The sequence below is a fragment of the Neofelis nebulosa genome, chromosome 10 (assembly GCF_028018385.1).
Source record: "Neofelis nebulosa isolate mNeoNeb1 chromosome 10, mNeoNeb1.pri, whole genome shotgun sequence".
NCBI classification, from domain to species: Eukaryota; Metazoa; Chordata; class Mammalia; order Carnivora; family Felidae; genus Neofelis; species Neofelis nebulosa.
Window position 1 is genome coordinate 65,781,617 of NC_080791.1, and position 26,772 is coordinate 65,808,388.

Here is a 26,772-nt window from a genome sequence, read left to right on the forward strand (position 1 = left end):
CTTCTGTTAGAATGTGAACTTCATAACAGCAAGCTCCTCACCCATTATGTTCACTGCTTCATCCTAAGTTCAGAGTGGTATCTCAATAAATATTGCTTGAATTAATTTTTCTCAATTGCTGCAGAGGAAAGTTACTGCTGTTGAAAGTTGAATTAAACCTTCTCAGTTTCTCTCAAGAACTCAGGCACAAAATTATTCCCAGTTTGCCAGTTGCCTGGATTGTGTCTTCTAAAAATTTCAGCAAGTTTTCAGAATAATCAAATATAAAAATATATATTTTGGCAAGTATATTCCTTAAATAATTCATCCTTTATAAAAGGATAAATGGCTATGAAGGAAAAATAGAAATCCATGTCATCTTTATTTTTTCTTTAGGTATAAAGGGCTTTGCGAATTTTATGGAGCTTAAGGAATTTGTTCCTCAGAGAATGTAATCACTATTTTTTTTTTTTGACATCAAGCTAGAATTGATCACAGATGGTACAAAGGTCACCTGCAGCAGACTGTCCCCAAAGTTCTTAAATGCCAAATGAATGAGACCTTTCTATGCAAACATAAGTACAATAAATAAAGTGTGTTATGGGTCAGAAGTGATTATGTTCTTTGATGTAACTTAGGACTTTAACATTTATTTTTTAAGTGATATTGGAAAAGCAACAATTTGGTGGAAAAATAGGCAAAGAATGCAGATATTCCCAGAAGAAGAAATCCAAATGGCCAGACGTATGATAGCATACTCAGTTTTACTAATAATCTAAGAAAAACAAGTTAAACTTGGTAGAAGTAGACTTCTATGACATTTCAAACCTACAGGCCACGTGCACAAAAAAGGATATTCACTGCAGCATTTTTTGTTGTTAAAAAAATTAGGAACAACTTAATTAAATGTTCACCAATGTGGGTATGGTTAATAAATACTAGTATCTTAGAACAAATACAGACTAGGAAGCTTTAAAAGAAATAAACTTAACTCCTCTATTAGCATGGAAGGATGTTCATGATCTACTCTTTTTAGAAACAACCCAGCACTATTCAAATTGTATTGATACATTTTTTTAAAAATGTTTTTTTCATACATCAGCCTATAGCTGCCAGTTATCCTTTTAAGACATGAGTCAGAAACCCTGTTACTCCTCTGCTTAAAACTTTTTGCTGACTTTGTTTCTCACTCAGAGTCAGAGTCAGAGCCCTCACCCAGATTTCCATCCCCACCTGGTCTGGCCCTTGGCTACTGCTCTGACATCCTCCCTTTACCCTCCCTCCCCCACCTATCTTCCTGGCCTGCTTTCCCTTACCTTGGGGTTTCAGTACTTGCTGTTTCCTTGATCTGGGACTCTTCCCCCAGATATCCCCATAGCTTGCTTCTTCCATCTCTAACATCTCTGTCCAAATGACACTTTGCAACAACCACAGTCCCTGACCATAGTCTACATTAGGGGAGAGTATGTTCCTCCTCAGCCCTCCCCCTCCCCTGCCACTTTCTATTCCACTTCCCTGCTTACCCTTCATACCCTTATCACCATCCACTATACCATGTATTTCCTTCTTTATTGGTTTGTGGTCTGTCTTCCTCTTCCAGAATTGTAAATGCTAGGAAGGCTAAGATTTTTGCCTTTTTGTGTCATTACTGGATTCCCAGCTCCTAGAATAGTACCTGACACACAGTAGGTGCTCAATAAATATTTACTAAATAAATAAAATTTCATTTTTATATGTATATAACAACAGATATAGAAAAATACATAGCAACCTGTTGACAGGAATTCTTTCCCAAGAGTAGGATTAGGAGAGCTTTTACCCTTACTGTATACATTTCTGTACCACTTGAAACGTACACTAATTTGGTAATGGAAAACTAAATAAAAAATATTTTAAAGGAAAAATGTAATGGTTCCATCTGTCCTCCCAGTGACTCAAAATGTTTTTGGGATCTCCTTTCTGCTGACATTGAAAGTAATTTCCAAAAAGAACTATCCTAGGCATGTCTCCACTGTATATACCATCCAGAGTTCAGAAAATACCAGTAAGCTTGGGATTTATGATGTTCAAATAGTCCAGGAATATAAGGAACATACGACAAGCTCCCCCGTCCCCCCTCACTCACTCCCTGCCCCTTTGCCCATGGCATGTGTCTTCTGGGTAAAAAAAAAACCAACAACAACAAAAAAACCTTTCTAATTAACATATGCAGCCCCTTCTTATACACACTTTCTCCCTTCACCAAGGAAGAAATTTCACTGATAATTCTTTGTGCTGTTTTCTCTACATGGTAAAATCTTCAACACTGCTGTCAGGGTGAACCTGATTTGGTTCCATGTGGGCTACAAAATTCATCCATTGCTAGAGGGAGCTCTTGAGACAAGACACATTGCCTCTCAACAACAAATTCAACCTAACTTAGCATGACAAGCATCTCAGGACACATTAATACACACAACAGCGACATAAACCCCGTACCAAGTGTCTTTCACAAGTTGTCATGGTCATGAGGCCTCTGTTTAAGTAACTCTTGATCCTCGTTCTTGAGCCTTTTCCATTGGAGCACAGCCATGGTAGTATTAGTAATACTTTAGTTTTTCCTGATTTCTTCACTGGCCACAAAGCTCCCTGGCAAGCCCATAAGGCCTCTCTCTACCAGGATAGCAAATGGGGAAAGGGGATGCAATTTAGCCCTCAGAGGCCAGCAGGAAGACTGGTCTGCCTGTCCCTGACAGTTTCTGCAACTCACTCCATAAAGTAGGGCAGCAACAGCCAACTCTCATCACCATTTTGGTATGGAAACAAACTTCTAGAATTTTAAATGAGAACAAACCAACCAGCTGGGTTGTTTCTTAATTTTTTTTTCTTTTTAAAAGAGTTAGCTAGAATCAAACTCAAGACTATTTGAAAACCAGACGCTGGTGGACAATTACACTTGATTTTATACTTGATTTTTACATCGTTTTGAGAAAGCAACAGAGTTGGGGTTATTGCCCACAACTCTTCTGAATGAGTGCCCTGGGCTCAGCTTTGCTTCTTGAAAAACACTGGCTTATTACTCCTTAGCACAAGCCTCATTTCTAGGGTTTTGCGATTCTAATGCCACTTGAGAAAGGACAGCAATTTTTCTGGAGGGGTCTGGTTATCAAAATGCAACTTACTTGAGACCAGACCACAGGCTTGGAGTCAGACCATCAGTGTGATCTAGAGCCAAAGAACCTGGCCTTCTGAGCTCCAGATTGTTCCTCTGTTCAATGGAGATAATAAGACCTTCCTGGTAAGATGACTGGGTTAAAGGAGATACTACAGATACCGCGCTTAACGTCGTACTTGTGTCAGATGAAAACTCAGTAAATCATTACCATGATTATTATAATGTGAGACTATAAAGTGATTACCTATAAAGCTAGACTCTCACATTATTGCCCAAAACAGCTCCTCTCCACCAACAAATCTCAAGACCGACCACCCTTAAACCTCCTGCCTAGAACTTCATCAGAGAAATAGAATTGGCGTAGTTCAAATGCCAGGACTCAAACTTAATTCTGAAACACTCACACAGACACACCCATATATGGAACTGACACTACTAGGAGCCTTGGGCTGAAGCTCAGGGATCTCATTAGGCTGCCAAGTGCCCCCCCTTCCAGCCTTGCCTCTGCACAAAACTATGGTCAGGAGATTGTTCATTGCCAACACTGTTCATTGCCAACATCAGTCGAGCCAGAGGGAGACAATGGGGAACTGACAGTGGAGCGTGCAGAAGGCTCAAGGGTGCCTTACACCTATAGTCCTGCCTCTTGCCCGGGACCACAAGGCTCTGAAGATCATCATCGCTCAGACCCTTTAAGGTCAGCACTCCCTCTTGTCATCAACCCTACCTCTTCCTTTCCATCCCTCAATCCAGCATTTATTAAGTGCCCACCAACAAGCCAGACACTGTGCCAAGTGCTGGGGAGCTCCTGGTCCAGCAGGTACATCAGACACCAACATATAGATCCCAAGTAAGAGTGGTGTCTAGGGTGTTCTCTGGAGTGAGTCCAGAGAGGGAGAATAGGCCACACTTTGGGTTACCCTTAGTCTTCATGGAGATCCAAACAATTCCTTTAGCGAGAAGGTCCTGGCCAGCAGGTCACTCACCACATTGGTGTCCTGCATGGCCCTGGCCCACTCCGCAGGACTCTACTCGGTGTTCAGATGTTCTGGGAGACTTTTTTGCCACTTCAAGGTCCATGCCCGAGAGCTGGAGGTGAAACTGCTCCCTGTGGGCAGCCTTCCGGAGTGCGCGGATGGCTTTCCGAAGCCGCTTCTCAGTTCGCTTTACGATGCAGCTCAGGTCACAGGAAGCTACGGGAATGAGAGGGACAGCAGTGGGGAAGGAGGTCAGGCTGCAGGATATGAGGATGTCCAGACACCCGCTGCAGGGCCCACCAACACCCGCTGTTCCCTGTGGACAGAGTGGGGGGACACCTGGGGCTGGGCACCTAGCAGGCTGGGCAGCATTTGATTCCAACAGAAATTTGTTGACCAAAACCGAAGCTTTGAGTTTTTATGGAGCAGATTAAATCATGAGGTTCCAAACCAATTCAGTCTAGTTTGGGAGTGAAAAAAATCAAAAAACAAAAAACAGGAGATACTTCAGTGGTTGCAGTACCTTTTTCCCCCAAGAATGATGAAAAGTGAAAGGCAAAAGAGTCAGGAGCAAGCTGTGAGCAGCCTGACACCAAAGACTGTGTTCAAACCAACCTGTCACCTCCTTTTGGTTAGTTTCAAGTTCAAACTCAACAGTGATAAACATTTCCTTAGTGGCGCTTGGTCGGCCAGGGGCTCCTGGGACTTGCTTGCCAGAGCTGCATGTAAGGTTTGCGTAGCGGAAGCTCTCTTTTACTGAGCTGTGCTTCTCTGTATGAAGAAACAAAATTATCGGAAGCCAGATCCTGGCAAAGCACTCAGTTGAACATTCGCTAGAGCTCAGTAAACATTTCATTAAAACAACTCTCAAGGGACTAAGTGATTAACTCCAGATGCCAAGACGTTGCAGCTAGGAGCACGATGACATTTTAAATTCAAAGAGCCAGTATTGCCTCCTATATAACTTAACAATTTAGCCCTTGAAAATTATTTGCATGGGTGAATGCTAGATGTTTCTGACTGACCAGCCACATATGTGGAAGACAGGACACCAGGGTCGCCTTGCATTCCTAACTGACAGTCTGCTAAGGTGTGCTCGTGTTCTCACAGTTGGTTTCCTTAGAGCTGGACTGTGATGTACCAAGCAGGGGCTGAGGCTTCAAATAGGGAACGAGCATAAAAGTAGAAAGAAAACCAACTCCTGCTTTCAGGCAAACTGACCTTGGAGTAATTCTAACCTGAAGGCGAAGCTGGAAAGCACATTAACAGTGAGGTCTCATTTTGAAATAACCAGGAGCAATATACGGCACAAAGCATCTAGAGAACCAAACAATATCATGAAGGCATCTAGGGTGGGAGGGAAAGTGTTGTGTAAGGCAAGGCTCTGCACATCCTTATTCCAGATTCTGGCCATCTCTCCTCCTCCCCTCCCCATGGCTTCCAGTGTATATTTTAACTAATGGCTGTTAACCCAAACCACATTATCATCCACACAACTGATTTGTCTGATTTTTAAAGTTTTAATGTTTATTTATTTTTGAGAGTGAGAGAGAGAGAGAGAGACAGAGCACGAGTGGGGGAGGGGCAGGGAGAGAGGGAGACAGAATCCGAAGCAGGCTCCAGACTCCGAGCCCAACATGGGGCTCGAACTCACCAACCATGAGTGACCTGAGCTGAAGTCGGAGGCTTAACTGACTGAGCCACCCAGGTGCCCCTGATTTATCTATATTTTAAACTCTTACTTTACTCAACTGATGTATCATCTGTGTCATATTTTTCTTCAACACTACAAGGATGTTCAAAGCAATGGGTGATCAGGAGCCAAAGGAAGGAGGAGGCAGATTAATTCTCCCTCACACCTAAATTTCCCTTAAAAATCCATCTTACCTTTTCAAAAGGCTAACTTCAAATCTCAAACTAAACAGTCATTTTGAATATTTTTCTCCTTCAATTTTCCCAAATCTATATTTTAAACTTTTTATTTTGAAATAAATTTAGATTTACAGATAAATTGCTCAGATAGAACTGAGAGTTCCCGTATACACTTGGTTGTTTCCCCTAATGCTAACATCTTACATTAACATGTATATTTATCAACACTAAGAAATTAACATAGTATAATACCATTAAAGAAACTAAAGACCAAGTCTCTTTTAAAATAATGCTTTTTCCCTCTGATCTAAAAGTATAAATGCTCACTGTGGAGAATTTGGAAAATGCAAAAAAAAAAAATTAAAAATTAAAATCTCCTGCATCCTCCCACCTATTTATTACTACTACTGATGAAATGGTGAGTTTCCCTTCTTTTCCATCTAGTCACACTTTTTCTTACATAGTTTGGGTTGTTTAGATACACAAAATCTTACTCTCCCCTTCTCCATCTTAGCATTTTATTACAAGAACATTTTCCTATGTCATTAAACATTCTTTGGAAACACATAATTAATAGCTGCATAATATCCCATCAAATGGGGGCACCTAGGTGGCTCAGTCGGTTAATTGACTGATCTCAGTTTCAGCTCAGGTTATGATCTCATGGTTCATGAGATCGAGCCCCGTGCTGTCAGCACAGAGCCTGCTTGGGATTCTCTCTCTCCCTCTCTCTCTGCCCCTCCCCTGCATGCACGCATGCACACCTGCACTCTCTCTCAAAAGTAAATAAACTTAAAAAAAAAATCCCATCAAATGGAGGTACCAAAATTAATCTCAATTAGTTTCTTAAAAAAAAAACTGGCAAAAGTGACTACAGTGAGCTTTGTTCATTTGTATGATTTATTAGAGGTAAACTAAGGAAAGAAGCATCCCTAATCCATGAATCCTGATTTTTTTTTTTAATCTCTAAAATTATTCTATGAAATAATACTGGAAATGTGAGCTGCGGAAGGAGTGTTGCATCTGTTCTCTAAAAGGTCAGTTCTACTTGGATGGTGTTTGTTCTGCTGAAGTTAATGGAGTCACTGCCTCCAAAGACTGGATCCAGCAGGAAAGCTGGATATTACATCTTAGTTCATCAAAGATTATCCTGAGCCAAACCTCTTTCATTTCTTTGGCTTATATTCCAAGTGACTCTAAGATCTAGAAAATTTAACCCAATATGATCACAAATTGACAATGCATCTTAAAGTCCTTTAAGTTCATAAAGTGAACTCATATGTTACCCCAGAGCTTTACCATCTGTACCTGGCAAAGGAAACCCTGAAGTATAACTCCAGAACTATACAGAGGTGCTAGGTTAGCTCCTCTTCCTCCTGCGAAGAGAGTCCTTGCAGATTCTGGACTGTTCAATCCCATCTGAAGGGCTCGGCTTGTTACAGGCCCTTTTCCCAACATGCAGGCAAGCTCCCTGCACCAGCCATCTGATTCCATACCTGGTAGTGCTGGCCGCAGACCCTCGGGAAACCGCTCAGCCTTTTTCAAACTACACTTGCCTTCATTTAGTTTAAAGGTTACACTTGTCCTGATGGTGGCGACATCTTCAGAAAGAAACAAGTGAGAGATGTTATCTTCAGAGACAAAGGAATGGAAATACCTGGTGGGTAGTGGCAAGCTATCCGTAGGCTATACACTGCACACCCTGAGCTCCTCTCTTACCCTGAGACCACAAAAGATTTGGATCATGGAGTGCCCGTTACCCTGAGGCTGCGGACACCAGGAGCCTCCTAAGAGTTACACTTATCCCTTCATCTGAAGTGAATCCTGTGTTCGAATATAATAAAGAGAGAACCTAAAACAACCTGAACGCTGAGATGAACCATGAAGTCACTTTTATGCCTTCCCAAGAAAGAAGACCAGAATCTCCTAGTTCAAATTTAAACAAGACTGGTGATGGAAATGGTGAAGGGCAGATTCTCCTGGATAAGTCTTTCCTGGGAGGACAAGGTTGAGGGAGCAGACAGGGATGGCACTCACTAAATGTGGCTAGGATGTTCAGGGTCTGGGGAAAGTGACAGTCCCACTTTTAGGGCCTCTTGTGCAAAATTCTGCTCTCCCGCCCACAATCAGTCTTAATCATATGTCAAGTTCTGGAACCAAAGACCAGGATTCATGCTTTAGCTCTTTGACTTATGATGAGAACTTAAGCAAGTTACTAAAGCTCCCTAAGCCTCAGTTTCCTCATTTGTAAAACAGACAAAATTGGGGTACTTACATGAGGATTATGTAATCCTTATGAGGATTAAATGAGATAATAAAAAAAAAAAGTTTATCCTACTGTCTGGCACAAAGTAAGAACTGAATGACTATTAACTATTTGCTTGCCCATCCTGGGGGTGGCCTAAATTTCCAAGTGCCCATCACTGAGGGATTTGGTGAAACAGACCATGATATCTGTTCTGACTGGGTCCAAATGTTAGGCAAGAGAGGCAGTGAAGGATGATGCTTACGACTCTAGATCTAGACTTCTGGTTAAAATCCTGGCTCCACTATTTCCTATCTGAGTCACATTGGGTATATCATTTCACCTCTCTGAACCTCAGTTTCTTCATCTGGTTAATGAGGATAATAGCAAAATTGCGCCAAGGGTTGCAGTGTGGATTAGATCAGATAATACATGTAATACAGAGGCTGGTATGTTTTAACTGCTCAATAAATATATTTGAGTATTATTACCAGCTAGCTCTGCTCATATATGTAATACAGACATCAGGAACTATTTGCTCATTCAGATATTCTCATGACATAATCATAGAGATATCTAAATCAAGGAGGACAAGGCTACTTAAAAGCTTTAAATTTCATTCTTTGTCTTTTGACAAACGAGAAAGTGTTCAGGCCTTTTTCTCTGGAGAGAATCCTTGCGCCCCATCATGCCCATGCCTATCTCTACCAACTCCATGTGCTCCAGGCACACATTGCCTTCTGGGCCTTTGAGGTGCTCTGGGGTACAGGGAGTTTGGGAGACCCGAATCTCCAGATCTCAGAGTTCTGTGCCCCTCTGCCCAAGATGACAACCCACCAGGGCTGAACACAGAGCATCCTAGCACACGGTGGACAGTCACTAAGTATTTGTTACACAGTGAGTCAGTTTTCAGGCACAAAGGCTGTGGGCAAGAACATCCTGTAATGCACTCACAGCAATGAGGAGATTAAGAGAAAAGAAAATAAAGCCAGCGCCCAGAACTGCACCTCAAGAATGAAGCCCATTTAACACAGTGAACCCCAGAGAGAACACGCAGATTTGGTAATTACCCCCGAAAGCAGAGTCATTGGATTTTTGCTGTTTGCTCCTGAGAGAAGAGGAAGAGCCGCAGGTGACAGAGTAGGCCTCTTGCAGTCCTGACAGACAGAATGTGGGTTGTCAACATGAAAGCAAGGTTACGGTCTCTCCTGGTAGCAGCTAAAATCACCCCCCACCTCCCATTCCACGTGGACCACTAGACAAATGCTCAGCATATGGGTGTCAAGGCATGGGCCTCTGGTGGTCAAGGGGCAGCTGGTCAAACACCTGGAAATCCTTTGAGGGTGTTTAACACCTAAAGGCCAGGAAGGCCTGGTTCTGGCATGAGGACTTGCCCCAGGGACTGAGACCCACTCACCTGAAGAGAGGTGAATGCCAGAGTGACATCTGAGGAAGCATCTCTCTCCTCCACCACTCCTACCGCAATGCAGGGACACATGGGGTGATACACTAGTGGGCAGGACCCCCTTCACTTCTAGACAGGACAAAAAGCAGACACTTATAGAAAGAGAAGGACACTTCCAGGCATGATAAAGGCAGCTGAGTTCCAGACATCCAAGGCCCCAAGAAAAGAAGGTGGAACTGATACCCAGCACAGAAACACAAGACACAGGGTGCCATGTCCCTCCAAGGTAAGGAAGCTACTTGTGTGCTATTTTTTTCCATGCAGAAAAACAACCAGAAAAACAGAAGTGCTCCAACCTACACAGAAGCACAGAAGGAAACACCAAAGAGCCTGTAAAGTATCTCCTGTTTTTGAACTATTTAAAGAATGGCTGCTGCCGCTGAGGGGAGAAGAATCAGTGAAGGGATGGTCAAGTGCACTCCGGGCCCAGTTGGACATGGGAGAGAGCTGCCAGTGGCAGTGTGAGCCTGCTGACTGTGAGCCTCGGTACCCCTTACCCACACAGTCTTTTTTATTCCAGTGGAGCTTGTATGCAGAGTGGCATCGGCATTCATAGCTGCCCACAGTGTTCACACAGACCTGCTGACAGCCTCCATTGTTGACACTGCACTCGTTGGTGTCTGTGGAACAAAACACTCTCCTGTCACAGCAGCCCATGGATGACCGGGCTGGTGCTGTCCCTCCCTTGAGGAAGTCACATGGTTGAACTCACTAAGCAAAGGGAAGGTGCTAACTGCCTTCAGGATGTGCACCTGGCACCAGCAGACCCCACTCCCCACTCAGTGGATTTCCTGGCATAGGCCTCGCCAGGATGGTCTCAAGTTCCGTTCTTGACCAAACATTTCCCCCATTCAGGATACTCAGAAGGGCGGCACACTCTACTTTCAGATGTCCAAGCTCAAGCACTGCATAGCCCATCCTCCTGGGCTACATACCAAGGGAGATAGAATTCGGATTCTTCACTTGACAGTTCATATTCAGTAGGTGGAATATAGAAAAGGAAAATGACTTGCACTAATTCCCATCAACCTGAGACTGAGTCTAGGTTGGAAGGTGGTCCATCAAAAACCCAGACACACATCCATATTCAGGGAATATTTTCTTGAATATATTCTTGGTGGACTGGAAAAGTACATTTTTAGCCATGCCAAGGATGTATCGAAAAGAAGAGAGACAATACTATCTATACCAAATCCCACTACGCTCCATTCTTATTATGTATAGAACACAAGGATTGGGCAGGAAGTATTTAGGCCAGTAGTTCCCAAATATTCGGATACTCAGTAATACCTTTAAGAAGCCCAAGTCATTCAGAATTGTGGGGGGAGTCATTTGATGTCAAATCTTATTTATGCCATAGTCTACACGAGAATAAGGACAAATGACATCAGAACATGCTGCTACATGGGCACAGCACAGAGAGATTAAGTCGACGGTCCCACTCACAGCTCAAAGACCTGTCCAAAGACTAGCTCCAAGCTTTAAAAAGGCTTTTCAGCTAGTTCCTGTGCACAGCAAAGCTGTGGAATTGGTTGGTGCCCTCTCTGAGGACTGTGACTTTCCTATCCACTGGGAAGTTCCAACAGACAGGATATCAGCTCCTGAGAGACCCTTCCACTGAATACAACTATGTCAATAAAGTCAACAAAGAATTCACAGTTGATTAGCTCACTTCTTCTCTCTGCTCCATTTCACACTCAACACGTTAAAGGGATCAGTGTGATAGATTTCCCTTAGCAGATGTTTCCCTTGAGTTGATGAAGTCACTACGACTATACAGGGACTAAAACATCCCATTCACTCCCCAATATAGGAAAATTGACCCTGATCTGGAGAAACCTTGGGAGCTAGGCCTCCCCTGCAGGCCCAGGTTCACCTGACTCTAGAGGGACATTCTGCTCACCTCCACAGTGGGTGAAGCCATAGAGGGTGTACCCTCTGTTGCAAGCACATGCGAATGTGCCCGGGTGGTTGATGCAGCTGTGGTCACAGGTCCTATCCAAAGAGCATTCATCCACATCTGTAATTGTCAAAGGGAGAGGGGAGCTGAAACCAACTCTGAGGGATGAGTGGAAAGAGCATTTGTAATTCCACCTATTGACTGACAACAAAAACAACATAAACAGAAATTTAAAAGTATCAGTTCTCTTGCTCACTTGTGTTTAGACAATGTTGGGCAGCCTACAATAAGTAAACTCACAACCAGAATCCTTATTTCCAAATTCTGTTGCAAACTGCACTCGTCTTTAGGCTCAGTTGGTCTTTCTCACATGCCTATTTGCAGAGCTGAGTAATTTAAAATATTTAAATGAAGCTAAATGAGACAGCATACCTTAAAAGGGTTTGTAAACTATAAGGTGCAACCCATACATTATTGTTGTTATATTACTATTGGTAAAACAGCAGTACTAATTATATAAGCTCTAGCAAATTGAAAGGAGAAAACAGCTGGGTTGGAGATAAATCTGGTTCCTGTCTTTCCAGAATTAGTCTTCTGGCCCCAGGAGTCCAATTTATCCTCGGTTTTAATGTCCTCTGCACTAAAAGAATGCATGAACACAAACATCCTCAGTGAGTTTCTATTGCAGACACGAAAATTTGGTGTTTAAGCTCCAAACTGGATCCTCTTGGCCAATCCCTTGGCTTTGTTCTTCTGCCATGGTTCAGCCCCACAAGGCCCCTCCTGTCCTGGTTCAATGTGGAGGCATTGCTGGCTTCAGCTGAGGTCCTGGAAACTAGCCTCAGGAGGCTGCCTTTGTCGATTTAATCATCTCTTCTTCCCTGGTCTGGTCTTCACATCTTTCCTGTAGACTAGAATTTCAGTGCTTCATTTCCTCAACTCTTTGGAGGGTTTTTTTTAAATAGAGTTACGACTTGTGTCTCCAAATGGATAAACCAGGACCAGTACAGAACTCAGTGGAAGCCAATTAGCCCAGAGCTAGATCTCTTTTTCAACACCAAATGTGCCACAAGAAACTATGTTAATAAAAACCAAACATTTGGAAGGAACTGGAGGAATGAAAAGATGAAATTAGAAAGGGCAAATTCTTACAAAATCTCTTCATCATTTGCTTTTCCCAGAAATCTTGGCAATTTCCTCAGTAAATCTGTTCTGTGAAAATATTTGTTCTGATCAGTGAAAAATAGGAAAAAAGTCCATTTCTTCCCTAGTAATTGATGTCACTCTCTGAATTCTGTGATTAACATCAACCAGTTGTTGGGAATGTGGACTTGTTCAGTAGCTGGCTTTGGCTGCGCATGATGGGCTGTTGCTTTGCCAAAAATAATGAGATCACTTTTCTAATTCCTTTTTAATGTGTTTACACAGCTTAAACAGTATTTCTTGCCCTATACATTAGGAAACATTATGTGCAACATCAAATTTGCTTTCCAAGTCAAATAGAAGAAAGCCATGCAATACTCATCTAGAATGATCTTGCTGAATTTAAAGGGGGCTATACTTGAACTGCCTGACAAATTATGTATTAGGAGGAAAAAAAAAAAAAAACAAGAGAGAAACCTAATTCATACCATAAGGCTAAAAGAAGGTAATGTTCCATTTTTATTACCTAAAGTGAAATCAGATATTATTTTCTGATTTTAGTTTAATTCTGGGATTTCTAACAAAATAAGTTAGGCTGTTCTTATTTCCAGAAATGGAACAAGAATACATGACAGCACATCTTTCCTGAAAGCTGCTTCCTATATATCCATAGGGCATAAAAGGTGCTCATCTGAAACTAGATATGATGTTTCTCACCCAACAAAGCTTACTCCCATCCATAAGAGTTATTAATATCAACAACTGCTCCCCAAAGATGCTCCCTTACCACACCTCTTGTGTGGGAGGAAAGCATGTAAGAGGGGGTCTGCAATCCTGCCCGAGGACCCACCAGCCTTGCCTCCACTCAATTCCCCTTCCCTCTCCACCGTTCTTCTCCCCAAGCACCAAAGGCTGGTCATTAAAACAAGGGCTATAAGGAAGAGATCAACTGGTACATGACCTTGATTATGGGTTGACCCCAACTTTTCGCTAGGAAAAGGTAAGGTATGTTAACTCAATCTACATACTTTTTCCACCAAGTTTTATTACAAAATCCTCAAAATTAAAGGAAATTTTTAGAAAAGAAAAATTCCTCATAATCTCAACACCCTAATGCAACCCTGTTTACACTCTGTGATCCATTCCATTTCTAGCAGCCAGCTCTGCTGTAATCACACCAGATGGATTCTTTAAGGTGTTCTCTAATCGTTAATACTTGTGAGCTACATTGGTGTTTTTACTCTACCAACAGATGAAATAAGTGAAGCATGGACTGGAGGTTGGATTAATGACCCCATCAAGAAGCCCAATGAGCCAGTCTCTGCCAAAGTGGGGTTTCGTCTTCTCTGCTCCAACCAGCGGGCATTGCACAGCACAGCTATGTTTCAGCACATACCTTGGCAAGACTTCTCATCTGTTAATAACTTAAATCCCTTTCTGCAGCTGCAGTCAAAACTGCCCACGGTGTTTTTGCAGAAATGATCGCAACCTCCATTGCGGGTCTGGCACTCATCAATATCTGTAACAGGTAAGCATCGGCAAATCAGAGAGCGATACTTGCCTGGTTTTCCACAAATCCCTGAAGTGCTATTGTGTGCGTGCTTCATTACTCTCTGAAACAAAAACAGACCCATAAAAGCGTTTAAGGATGTTTGCTGATGTTTTTAATCTTACACATGTTTTCTAGTCTGGCTTAACTGATTTGGAAAGACAAGTGTCTTGTCCCCTTGAGAACTCTGACTTGTGCTACCCTGAACTAGCATTAAGGACACATGTTATGGGAAAGAATGGTGATGTCCTATTATAGTTTCATTCTTGCCCTGCTCTCTCAAGATAAGATGGCTCCCTTGGGCATACTTTCCATTCCAGTTTAATGCTTCAATTTATAAGGAATTAGAACATTTGCTTTGGCAAATTACACAACAATCAAGTAGTCTCAATGCTTTTAAATGATTCCTGATACTCAAATTAATCTTATCTTCTCTCAGTTTCATCTGGTAACTGGTTGTCTACTTTTTATCATGTTAAAGAACTAAGCCTTTGTACTCTTGCCCATGAAATGCTAGCAGGTCACTGAGGTATCTATTCATTAGTAAAAGCTAATTTTATAGTTATTCATTATGTTCTCTGGATAACAATCTTGGCTGTTATTTATAAATAGTCTCTAGATTGTTATTTATAAGATGTTGATATTATCACCTGCAAATGAATGTTTTCTTGAGCTTCTGCCTTTTTCTAATAAGGCCCTACCTGAAATGGGTCATCTGATGCTTGCTGAAGCTGACCTTCTCAATAGTTAGTGTAATTAAGTTGGTTCTAATTAAGCTTACTCAATTATAACCTTCCACTAGTCCAGGGAAGAAAAGCTTCGATCAATATGAATCATAAGCAAATCCGGAATCACTCAGGAGATATGGAGGGGAAGAGCTTCCTTCATCCCCATACATTAGCAGCATGGAGAGGCACAGGCTACCTTTACAAGTCTTCCCATCCAACTGGAGGGTGAATCCAACAGGACAACTGCAATGAACACCTGTTGAAGTATCCTTACAGGTGCGATCGCAGCCTCCATTGTTAACAGCACACGTTTCTGACAAGGAGGTAAGAAAAAGACAGTTAGCTTGCTAAAGAAATGCTGATACAGCTGGGAGGAAAGGATATTGCTGCAGTATTAATAACTGTCAAAGTTCATGAAATCCAAGAAGCATGGTGGGGTACTCACAGTTGTATCCCAAGTCTCTACCACCTGCAGGTGAGCTAAAGAGACAGCAGGTGCAGCTCCTCTCTCCCATCTAAATAAGTGACATCTCCCAAAGAAGCTTGATACAAGGCTAACAATGTCTCTCTCGCCAACTTGCTGAGCCTTCCCAATCCCCCACTGGCAGATTTGAAGCCACTAAAATTTCCTATTGATCCACAGCCAGTGACCTGCTAAGCGTGGCTACATCTGGCAAGCTAGATGTGAATGCAGAACAGGGCAAAGGGGGATGTCCCTTCCTCAATCCTGAACCCTCTCCCTTCAATATAAGTAATAGGAGAAGCAAGAGAGGGCAAGCTTCCCTAACCCAACTATTCCCTTGCTGCAGAAGGAAGTCATTGGACTTCATCCCTGCAACTGCCAATTAACTCAGATTAGAAGTTTACCTTTCGCTGAAAGGAGAAAGACCTGTCAGAAGTACATGAAAAAATCAGCCAAAGTTGTTAAGTCACAACTAAAGAGATGAGGAACAACAAGCAAATGTCCTTCTAGTTTCACTTACTGCTTTTACTTCCATAGCTACCTCACTGTAGAGCCTTGGGGGGAGAAGCTTAGTTCTAATTAAATAGGACAGTAGAATAGGTATATCTATTTCCTCTCAAAACCTAACATGAGAGTAAATAGATTTTTTTCAAGTATAAATCCTTGGGGCACCAGGCTGGCTCAGCTGGTTAAGCATCCAACTCTCAATATCAGCTTGAGTTGTGATCTTGCAGTGGTGAGATCAAGTCCTGCAAAGAGCCCGGTGTTGGGCTCTGCACTGTCAGTGAGAAGCCTGCTTGGAATTCTCCCTGTCTCTGTCTCTGTCTCTCTCTCTCTCTCACACACACACACATACACACAACAAACAAAAAATAATAAAGTATAAATCCTTAAAAACTGGTGTAAAAGAGTATGGAGATTCCTCTAAAAGTTAAAAATAGAACTCCCCTACAATCCAGTAACCACACTACTGGATATTTACCCAAAAAATACAAAAACACTAATTCAATGGGACACATACACCCCATGTTTCTGGCAGCATTATTTACAATAGCCAAATTATGGAAACAGCCCAAGTGTCCATCAGTTGATGAATGAATGAATAAAGAAAACATGATACACACACACACACACACACACACACACACACACACACACACTGGAATATTATTCAGCCATAAAAAAGAATTAAATCCTGCCATTTGCAACAACACAGATGGAGTTACAATACCCTATACTCCGAAGACACTTAAATTTTTTTTTCATGCTAAACTAAATAAGTCAGAGAAAGACAAATACCATATGAGTTCACTCATATGTGGAATTTAAGAAAGAAAACAAATGAGCAAAGGACAAAAAGAGAGAGACAAACCAAAAAACAGATTCCTAACTACAGAGAACAATGGATGGTAACCAGAGGAGAGGTAGGTGGGTGGATACGTGAAACAGGTGATGGGGATTAAGGAGTGCACTTGTGATGGGCACCAGGTGTTGTATGGAAGTGCCGAGTCACTATATTGTACACCTGAAACTAATATTACACTGTATGTTAACTATACTGAAATTAAAATTTTTTTAAAGTACAAATCCTTAAGGACAAAGAAAATGGAAGCCAAGACAATATAAACATCCTGGAAGTGGCATATCAGTGGAGGAGCAGTAATGGGCACAGCAGAAAGATAAACCCTAGTGGTCTGCAGAGGGGGTGCCAACAGGTGGTAAGCTCATATGAGCCACAGAACCCCAGAAAGGCCTGGGAATTGGAGATACGAAGTTACTCTAGAGGCAGAGGTGAGGAAGGAGTTAAAAATAGGAAGATTGATTATAAGTCTGTGAAAGAAACAGATAAACCCTCAGATCCCCTCCTAAATTTCACAGCCAGGTGACTCCCCCTTCCCTATTCGGGCTACAACAGAGAAATTTATCCTCTGGAGAAGTGGGACCAGAGAAGTACTGGGCTCCAGGGTACCAGGAATAGCAGAGAGGGAGGAAGAGACACTGTTAGGTAAAAATCTATACCCTGAAAAGAGAGATCTCAAAGTCTTACCACCACCACCATCATCCCAGCTCTGGGAACACTGACAGGCAAGACTATACTTGGCAGGAGACTGAACTGGCCTGCCCAAGTGAAAAGACGTATAGATATTAGCATTTGAAGATCTCCAGATGAAATGGCTAAGTCACTGCCTAGTCATCCAAGTATAAAGCCTACCAACTGATAGAATATCCAATTGGCTTTTTAGTATTTCACTATTAAATATGAAAACTCAACCTAGAATCACCAGACAGTTCAAGAAGGCCTTTAAAATTAAACAAATGCACCAAATCAAACAAACAAGGAAGAGGGAACTTGGAAGAAACAAAGCTAATACAGGGGGAAAAAAATAAAAGTTTTAAAAACCTTGTAATTAATTTCCTCAGAGAGATAAGAAAAGCATTCACGAAACATGAATATGTACCTACAACAAAAGACCAAAGTAAAATTCTTGAAAAATTACAGTATGAAAACAGAAATTTAAAAAGAAATCCTGGAGAGGATTAGAAGAAAAAAATGGAAAATCTCCTAGAAATAGAACAAAAATTTAAGAAAAGAGAAGAAAATTAGAGGAGTTAAACAGCCAACTAACACAAGTTCCAGAGAGAAAGAACAGAGAATATGGAGTGAAGAAAATTATCAAAGAAAAAATATAAGGAACTGTCTCAGAACTAAAGGACTCAAATATCCATATTGAAAAGGCCAACTGAGTGGCCTTCAGCATAACAGGTGGGAAAAGTCCCATAGTGAGGGTCATTATTGTGAAATTTCACATCAACAGGGACAAGGATAAGACCCTGAAAACATCCAGACAGAAGCTTTCATAGATTCCATTCAAAGGATCAAAAATAAAAATGACTTTAGATTTCCTAAAACAACACTGAATGCCTGAAAAAAATAGAGCACTCACTACTCACAACTCGGAATTCTATACTGAGCTAAATTCTCAATAAAAGGAGAGTAGAAAGGCATTCTCAGGCATGGAAGGCTTTTAAAAACCTATACCTACCCGTGTAAACTAACAAAAGAGAAGACATGAGGTCTACTGACACAGGAGCATGGTGAAGGGCATTCCCAGGCTGGTGCTAATGGGAAGGCCCAGAGGAGAAGTGTACAGCCAGCCTGAAGAATCAGGCCCCTCTACAGCAGGGAAGCCTCATAAGACACTTTAAAAACATTTTTTTAATGTTTATTTATTTATTTTGAGCGGGGAAGGGGCAGAGACAGAGGGAGAGAGAGAATCCCAAACAGGCTCCGCTGCATCAGCACAGAGCCCAACGTGGGGCTCAATCTCACAAACCGCGAGATCAGGACCTGAGCTGAAATCAAGAGTCAGAAGCTTAACTGGTTGAGCCACTCAGGCGCCCCCGGAAGATACTTTTTAAGAAGGAAATGGAGGTGTTGTATGGAAACCAATTTGACAATAAATTTCATATACTGAAAAAAAATAAAATAAAATAAAAAGAAGAAAATGGAATTGATAAGACAATTGTTGTATTTGAACACATTGAAAGGGTTTTAGAACTCTGCCTGAAATTTGCAAAAGAACTGCTAAGAGGTACTTAGAAAACTAAGCAGAGAAAATAATAATCATAGCACATTACATGGTTCAGGTGAATCATATTTAGATATTCATAATCACAATGATGTAAATACATAATATTGATTTAAATAGTGATAAAACCACATTAAGGGTATGGGAGAGGGAGTGTATGCATTAGGGGAGAGGGCAGAAGAGAGCTAAAACTTGTTGTGTCCTGGAATAGGAAGTCAAAGTAAATATCTAAAACTGACACAACAAGAAATAAGTGTATAATGTCACAATATTCGTGGGAAAAAGAGAAATAACTATATATACTTTTCAGGAATATGGTGGAGGGCAAGTTAGAAGAAGAAACAACTAGGAGAAATGAAAATTGTTGCCTTTGTCAAATGGGATGAGGGAAAGGGAAGTTTTGAGGCAAGGAAATGATGTATTTCATTACATGCCTAATAGCACTGATTAAAGTTTTTAAGGTTTTTTATACTACTCGTATGCAGTATTTTAATTCAACGCAATTAAATATAATTTTAATAGGGTAGAAAAGAGCTCAGAAATGTCACCTGCCTGGTGGCCAATGTCTGCTAAATATATTACCTGTTAAATATAGAAGCTATCAAAAAACTGGTTTTGTTTAGGTCAAGCCAAGCTTTCTCCAGAATAATAATGTGCCAGAGGATCTGATTGCCACCCACACAGCCACTGCCTCTACTTCTGTTCCCGTCTCCAGCTCTGCTGGCAGATCTGCTGGCAGACCTTCTTATATCCCACAGCCAAGTGCCACTCTTCTCCATTCATCTCTTTTGCCATTACCATGGGCTGAAGTCAGAGAGAAGATGACTCGGCTGACAAAAACCCAGACAAATCACCATGCTAAGCTAGGGGCTGCCTGCCCAAAGTGCCTCCCTGGTCAGTTAGTTACTCAGAAGGACAGGAACTGACATTCACTGACCACCCACTAAGTCCCAGGCATTGGACTATGGCCACTTTTGCATATTATTATCATAACTGAGCTTCCTGATAACCCTAAGAGGTAGGTTTTATTATATCCGTTTCAAAGAAAGACCAGGAGACCGAGGCGCAGGGGGATTTGCCCGAGTCTCACAGCCAGTTGGGGGCAGCGCTAGGAGGCTAACTTGCTTGTTCTGATTGCTGGGCCGGTGCTCTTCCCACAATTCTAGAGTCCTTGGATGGTGACTAAGTAACAGCAGTGGGTGAAGAACAGACACAATGTGGCTTGACAGGAGCTGCTGACCCAGGTCCAGCTGGTCTGGGGGTGTAGGGGCCCTGATGTAATAAGTTAGGCCCAGGTTCAGGCCTGATGTAATAAGTTAAGGAGGGAAAGGGACAGGACAGTGGCCAAGGAAGAGGTTGCAGTGCCTACCCATGAGCAGCCGCCGTTTCACCCGTTTATCACTATCCACCACTGTTGTGGCATTGCTCTCTGTCACCTCCAGGGCAGCGTCCTCTTGCTCTATAAGAGACGCAAAACAGCACAGTTCTCAGACTGAATGAATCAGATTATTCATCCCCTGCACAACCCCTTCTGCCGAAACCCCAGACACGAGAACAATGTAAGATGTGCCACTCTGTTCCCTCAATAAAAACGTGTTGTAAAGAGGCTCTGCGGGAAACACAGTATGTTGAATGGCCGCAGAGCCTTAGTAAACATTAAATATGGAAAAGATTTTTGAAGCATATTGCAGTGACCAAAGAGACACTAGGGAATGTAAGCTTCAGATTCACTCCAGTACCCTCAGTCCAGGACAAAAAGAACCTGGGGCCTGGGAACCTCTAAAATGGAGCTAGCAAAGGACGGACCATGAAGTACAGGATAGCATCCCAACAGAAATAGGCAACAGGGGCTTCTGCTGACCATAAGGGCCACTGTGTCATCACAAATGGCTAGCTTTAACTTCATGTCGCCCTGGACCTTTAGGATGTATTGTCCCAGTCTCCAGAGTACCATCTTCAGGAGCCCCCCTAGTCTAGGAGAAGAGAAAGGGCTTTCCATGGTGGCACAGGGAGAGAGGGGACACCCTCCCAGGACTAGACTACTCCCACCACCACATGTAAAGCATCACGGAACCCATCTGGAGGCAAATGCTCTGGAAATACCCTGAATCTGGTGCTAAACACCATTAACAGTTAGGTTCAGTTTTGGGGTTAGGGGTGGGCAGGCTGGGGCAGACCCTCACCAAGTGTAGGGGTCACTCACCGAGGCAGCTCCTTCCATCTGTGTGCATCTTGTACCCTGGGTGGCAGCTGCACTCCGGGCCTTCGGTGGTGTCCTCGCAAGAGTGCTGGCACCCACCATTCCCATGGTTACAGGTCACTAAGAGGAAACCCAAGCAACACACTGAGCACTGACTTTTCCACAACCAGGGATGGGTTTGCTTCAGAAGATCTCTGCTTGTCATTCAGCAAGTTTTGAACACCTAGTGTGTGCTAGGCACTACACATAAAAGAAGTAACCCTGACTCAGAGCCAGACGCTGTCTAGGTAACAGATAGTCACAGTATGAATTCAAGAAATGCTGGGGCACCTGGGTGGCTCAGTAGGTTAAGCATCTTGACTCTTGATTTCAGCTCAGGTCACAATCTCGCAGTTCGTGAGTTCGAGACCCACATCGGGGTCTCCATTGTCAGTGCAGAGCCCACTGGAGATTCTCTCTCTTTCCCTTTCTCTCTGCCCCTCCCCTGCTCTCTCTTTCTCTCTCTCTCAAAATAAATAAATAAACTTAAAAAAAAACATTAAAAAAAAGAAATGCTGAATGACAGATTTGAGCAGTTATACAGGAAAATGGCAACAGGAAGGTAAGAGAGATTATCACTATTCCAGGGGAATTATGCCAAAAGATTCTAGACTACTGCTTTGTTCTATCAGGAGAAGTTTGCATATTAATACAGCTATACTGGGGCTTTAGAAAATGTTCTAGCACTTTACTCTGGAAGAAACAGATAATACTTATTTGTACAAATACATTAGAATCTCTCTCATCAGATTCTATCTAGATTAGTTAGAAGGGAGGGAATGTAGAGGAAATGATGACTGCACATATTTAATGCAACATTAACCAACGATTACGAAGACTGTATGAACTCACTGATGATAAGCCAAAAAAAAAGCCAACTCAAAATGATCTATCATCAAACTGAACCGTGGTTACCTCTGGCAAGAGAAATGGGAAAGGGAAGGTTATAGATTTTCTTTACACACTTAGGGCTGTTGAAATTCTTACATAAGCATTTGTAATGTTTCCAATGTGAAAGAACGAAATACATATTTGTGACGTGAGAAAGAAACTGTTCTGTGGTCACAGTGGTGTAAAAATTGCGTATGTCTGAGAACAACTAAATGGGAATATGGAAAAAGTGAAGGGACATAAGGGAAGAGCAAAAAAAAAAAAAAAAAAAAAAACCAACGGTGAAACAGCTGGTTATGTGGTGGAATTCTTCTGTTTTTCTTTTTGTTCTTTCCTCAAATGTGATTATAATAATATTTGAGGAAGTGACATCTCAAGAATATTTTAAAATTTAAATTCTAGGTATTCTACTAGCCCCTGAAAAACTGAACTGCCAAAGAGTCGCACTCCACAGGTGAGTCTCCTCTAGAGACGTGGGTCCTCCTTGTGAAGGCACCTAGTGGAGCCACTTGGTTCAGCCCACTAGAAGCTTGCAGGGACAGCCTCACTTTTAGGAGTCCTAAGAGTCTGTCAGAATCTATTTCTGGTGGTGGCACCAGCCCTGGTTTGGCAGGTTTCAGAGCTGCACTCTGCTTTGTGATGGAGACAATGGAGAAAAGTCTCTCACCAGAGAAACTACCTCCTCATCTCTTAACCACTCAGGTCGACTCACTGTAAACAACCATCCCCCGCAAACTGCAGGGGAATTATAGAAAGTCCATGGCTTTGGGAAGAGTTGCTAAAGGAAAACCATCCGTGTCTCCTCTGGCATAGATAGTGGTTTAGGAACACCTTTAATAGCAGGTTGTTTCCTATTACCAGTTGGAGTTTCATTATTGTGTTTCATCGTTGTATGGCAGCTGTGTCCAGACTGGGTACACCATTGATCCATCCATTCATAAATAAATATGTAGTGAGCACATCCTGTGGTAGGCACCAGGGGAAGACTAAGAGGCAAAAATAAGACAAGGTCCCTGACTGTGGGGGCTCACAGCTGGGGAGACAGACACATAAATACACAATTCAAGCCTGGTGTCGTGTGCTATAATTGAGGGATCAACAGTGCTGTGGGAGCCAAAATACAAAATGGCTGCCCAGTCTGTCAGGGCTTCTGGGGAAGTCTAGCAAAGTGCTAAAGAGCCTTCGAGCTAGATCGACACCCAAATCCTAATTGGCCATGTTCTCCCTGTGTGACCTTGTTGCTTTACCTTCTCCATAATTTTCTCAACTAAAAATGAGGATAATAATACTTAGCTCATAGGGTGGTGATATTAAGAATTCAATGGAATTGGTACATCTTTGGACAAGACTTTGCACACAGTAAATGTTCCCCAAAAGTAGCTATTATCCTTATCATTATTAGGCGTTAGGCAGAATATTAAAAATTGAGTGAGAATTCACCAAGCCAGGTGAGGAGGAGGGCTTGGAGAAGGCTTGGAGGCATGAAAGAACATGGGCTGTTCTCCAGCAGGCAAATAGGTCGGTGTTTGGGAAAAGGAGGTGGATGTGGCTTGTACAAGAAGCAGGACCAGGTAGCAAAGAGCTGTGATTGCCAGATGACAACATTTGGTTTCATTCTGTGGGAACAGGGAGACTGGCCCCCAACATTCACAGTCCTCACTCCCAAATTTTATTTCCTTCCGATTGGTTCCCTTAAAAAGTATCATTTCCTTTCCCTATCAGAGACTACCCTTGTGCAGCAAACTTAGTCCTCAGTGAAGGTCAGTATCTTAAGATGGCTGCCTTTCCTGATGTGATTGCTCCACCATGAGGTGGCATTTCTGATCCTGGGCTGCTGAAGACAACCTGTGGAGTAGGATGGTTCCCAGCACAGGCGTGTGCCAGTCTGTACTTACGGATGCAGTCTTTCTGATTCTTGGCCAGCTCAAAACCTGGCCTGCACTCGCAGGCGACGCTGCCCTTCGGGGCCTCCTTGCAGATGTGACCACAGCCGTGATTCTGATTCATGCAGCTCAGACCCTCTGCAAAACAGCAGCATGCAGCCAGTGAGCAGGCTGTAGGCACAGTCCTGAACCCCAGGGGCACTGCAAAAGGCTGGGGAGAGGGGGGACCTGCCTGCCTGGGTCTCCATCGGCCCCACATTTTAAACAAACATGTCATCCAAATCCAGTCAGGTCAATTAACAGAGACATAAAAAATTTTTATCTCACCCAAGAGATACAAAGTCTGAAGTCTCCTAGAGGTAGGAGCCTTCCTAGTGCACTGAAAAGAAAGCACAAGAGCTCTCTGGGGGGTGTGGAACCACAGCCTGCAGACCCCGGGAACTGCTACCTAGACTCTCACCTCTGCCAGGTTGTTACCCATGCTGACCAAGGATACAAAGAGGGGACAATCTCTCTAAGGAAATCTGCAGAGACGAAGATTCCCAACTTGTTCACATACTCTTGAAGATGATTTTCTGAAAATGTCAACTCCCCTCTCTACCCCAACCAAATCCACACTTTGGAGGGGGCTCTGACTACTATCTTCTGGCAACAGCATGTGAACACCAGCCCAGGGGCCTCTCTTCTGTGACCACTCTCACCTAGTCCCTGGGCCCTCCCTCAGCAGGTTCAGAGCATAGCAACAACACAACAGAGAGAACAGAAAGAGACCTCACACATGTGCTGTAAAATCCTTTCCAGGTATACTATCATTTCCATTAGGTCCAATCTTGTGGTAACAGAGCTGGGAAGAAGATTCTTTTCCTGGCTAGTTTAATATGCATTTAAATGATGGGGTCATAACATAGTGTATATCTTTGTGGTTTGCCAGAATACTGCCTCTTCTCAAAACCAATTCTTTGAGACCCTGCTACCTGCCAGAACTCTGGAGGAACTCTCATCACACCCAAGAGTATTCTCAAAACCTCTGCTCAGTTTGTACTGCATTATTATATTAAATACATGCCCATGTGATGCTTCTTTGCCTCTGTACAATAAGTGTCTTTGAGAGTAGGTTTTTTTTGTTTTCAACCAACAAGACACTCTCTAACACTAGAAGTAGAAATTTAAAAAAAGTTTTTAACGTTTATTTATTATTGAGAGTCAGAGAGAGACCAAACATGAGCATGGGAGGGGAAGAGACAGGGGGAGACACAGAATCTGAAGCAGGCTCCAAGCCATCAGCACAGAGCCCGACATGGGACTTGAACTCACAAACTGCGAGATTATGACCTGAGCCAAAGTCAGATGCTTAACTGACTGAGCCACCCAGGCACCCCAAAGTAGCACTGTTTGAAACATGAGTACAAAATGTTTTCATTCAACTTCTCTAGGATCCTACACTGTTCTGTATTGTCCCCCTAAAATCTTTTGACTTAATTAGAATCAGTTGGTCCTAATTAAGTCAAAAGTCACTTCTCGCTAATTCTCGCCATAGAGTCGTTGATCTATGCTTAACTGGAATAGCTGATTTAATACAAACAGATGTTTGTATTATCATTCCTATTCCAAAAGACAGCGTAACTGTTAATGCATCCCATATTCTCTTAAAGCCATTTTGTTTTTTATCTGACAGTTACAAGCTGTTTGAACTCCAGCACTCAGTCTGCTGGAAGTTGCTGAGATTCATTCACCCATGCCAAGGCTGCTGTCAGTTAACACAGAATGGGGCTTGTACTAGATCAGAGCAAAGCTCTCTCTTAGTTCTGGCTGGTGATTTTTGGAAATGTTATTTGCTCCCAATACTGAGACAGCACAGGAGGTGAGAGCTGTCTCCAGAAGCAGCGCCCTGTCCTCCTAGGAAGGCCCAGCAAGAATTACATTTGCTCGTGGATCAACAGAGCATTTGGAATGACAGGCACCAGGAGTACCAGGGCTAAACATAACAATGCCCAAGAAAAGGAAGCAGGAATACCTGCAAAGTACGCTCCCCAAACAGGTCAGCTGCTCCTTCTCTTCACTCTGTTTTCAAGTCTAAGACATTTGCAAAGTGACCTTTACCACCTCAGAGGAGCAATTCACTTACACAAGAAATATTTCTTAAGAATTGACTGTAAAAAGAAAGAAAGAAAGAAAGAAAAAGAAAGAAAGAAAGAAAGAAAGAAAGAAAGAAAGAAAGAAAGAAAGAAAGAAAGAAAGAAAGAAAGAAAGAAAGAAAGAAAGAAAGAAAGAGATTGACTGTGTCAGATGCCATGGGGATACACAAAAAGTTGCCCCCAATGTCCTATCATATCAAGCCAGACCTAAACTTACCAGGAGGTAATAGAGGTTAAAATGACTCTGGAAATGCTGGGGACTTTTCAAAAGGTGCCCCCAAAGCTGTTCATAGTATCCTGACACACACAAAAAAATGCCACTGCTAGGGGAAGCAGATGGGTCTGGTCCCAACCGGGAGGCCCAGCCAAGATTCTGGCTCCCCCCAGAAATTGGGCTGGCAGTCATGTTTAGGGTTGTTTAGTTTACCGGGAGTGAAATAGCTCACAAAAACATTAGAAATAGCCTATTGCGGTGGTCCCCAGCTCAGAGTCTCCCTGAAGAATATTTCTGGAAACTGAATTAATATATGCCTTGCGAACAGAGCAAGAAATGTTCTAC

At 42.6% G+C, this 26,772-nt stretch overlaps 1 protein-coding gene across 6 annotated transcripts in view; it reads right to left on the reverse strand.

Annotated features, from left to right (window-relative positions):
* SCUBE2 (signal peptide, CUB domain and EGF like domain containing 2) overlaps positions 1–26,772 on the reverse strand; it is a 63,573-nt gene that overhangs the window by 20,684 nt on the left and 16,117 nt on the right. For 3 of the 6 annotated variants that reach the window (XM_058688176.1, XM_058688175.1, XM_058688179.1), the window contains exons 5-16: positions 24,091–24,216; positions 21,269–21,385; positions 20,435–20,524; positions 15,209–15,325; positions 14,132–14,254; positions 11,596–11,712; positions 10,190–10,312; positions 9,645–9,761; positions 9,298–9,384; positions 7,479–7,583; positions 4,726–4,881; positions 4,120–4,326 (exon numbers count right to left, since the gene is read on the reverse strand). In XM_058688176.1, the coding sequence (XP_058544159.1) occupies positions 4,120–4,326; positions 4,726–4,881; positions 7,479–7,583; positions 9,298–9,384; positions 9,645–9,761; positions 10,190–10,312; positions 11,596–11,712; positions 14,132–14,254; positions 15,209–15,325; positions 20,435–20,524; positions 21,269–21,385; positions 24,091–24,216 (1,485 nt within the window). The remainder of the gene's footprint in view (positions 1–4,119; positions 4,327–4,725; positions 4,882–7,478; positions 7,584–9,297; positions 9,385–9,644; positions 9,762–10,189; positions 10,313–11,595; positions 11,713–14,131; positions 14,255–15,208; positions 15,326–20,434; positions 20,525–21,268; positions 21,386–24,090; positions 24,217–26,772) is intronic. The other 3 variants (XM_058688181.1, XM_058688180.1, XM_058688177.1) reach the window with 2 other exon arrangements.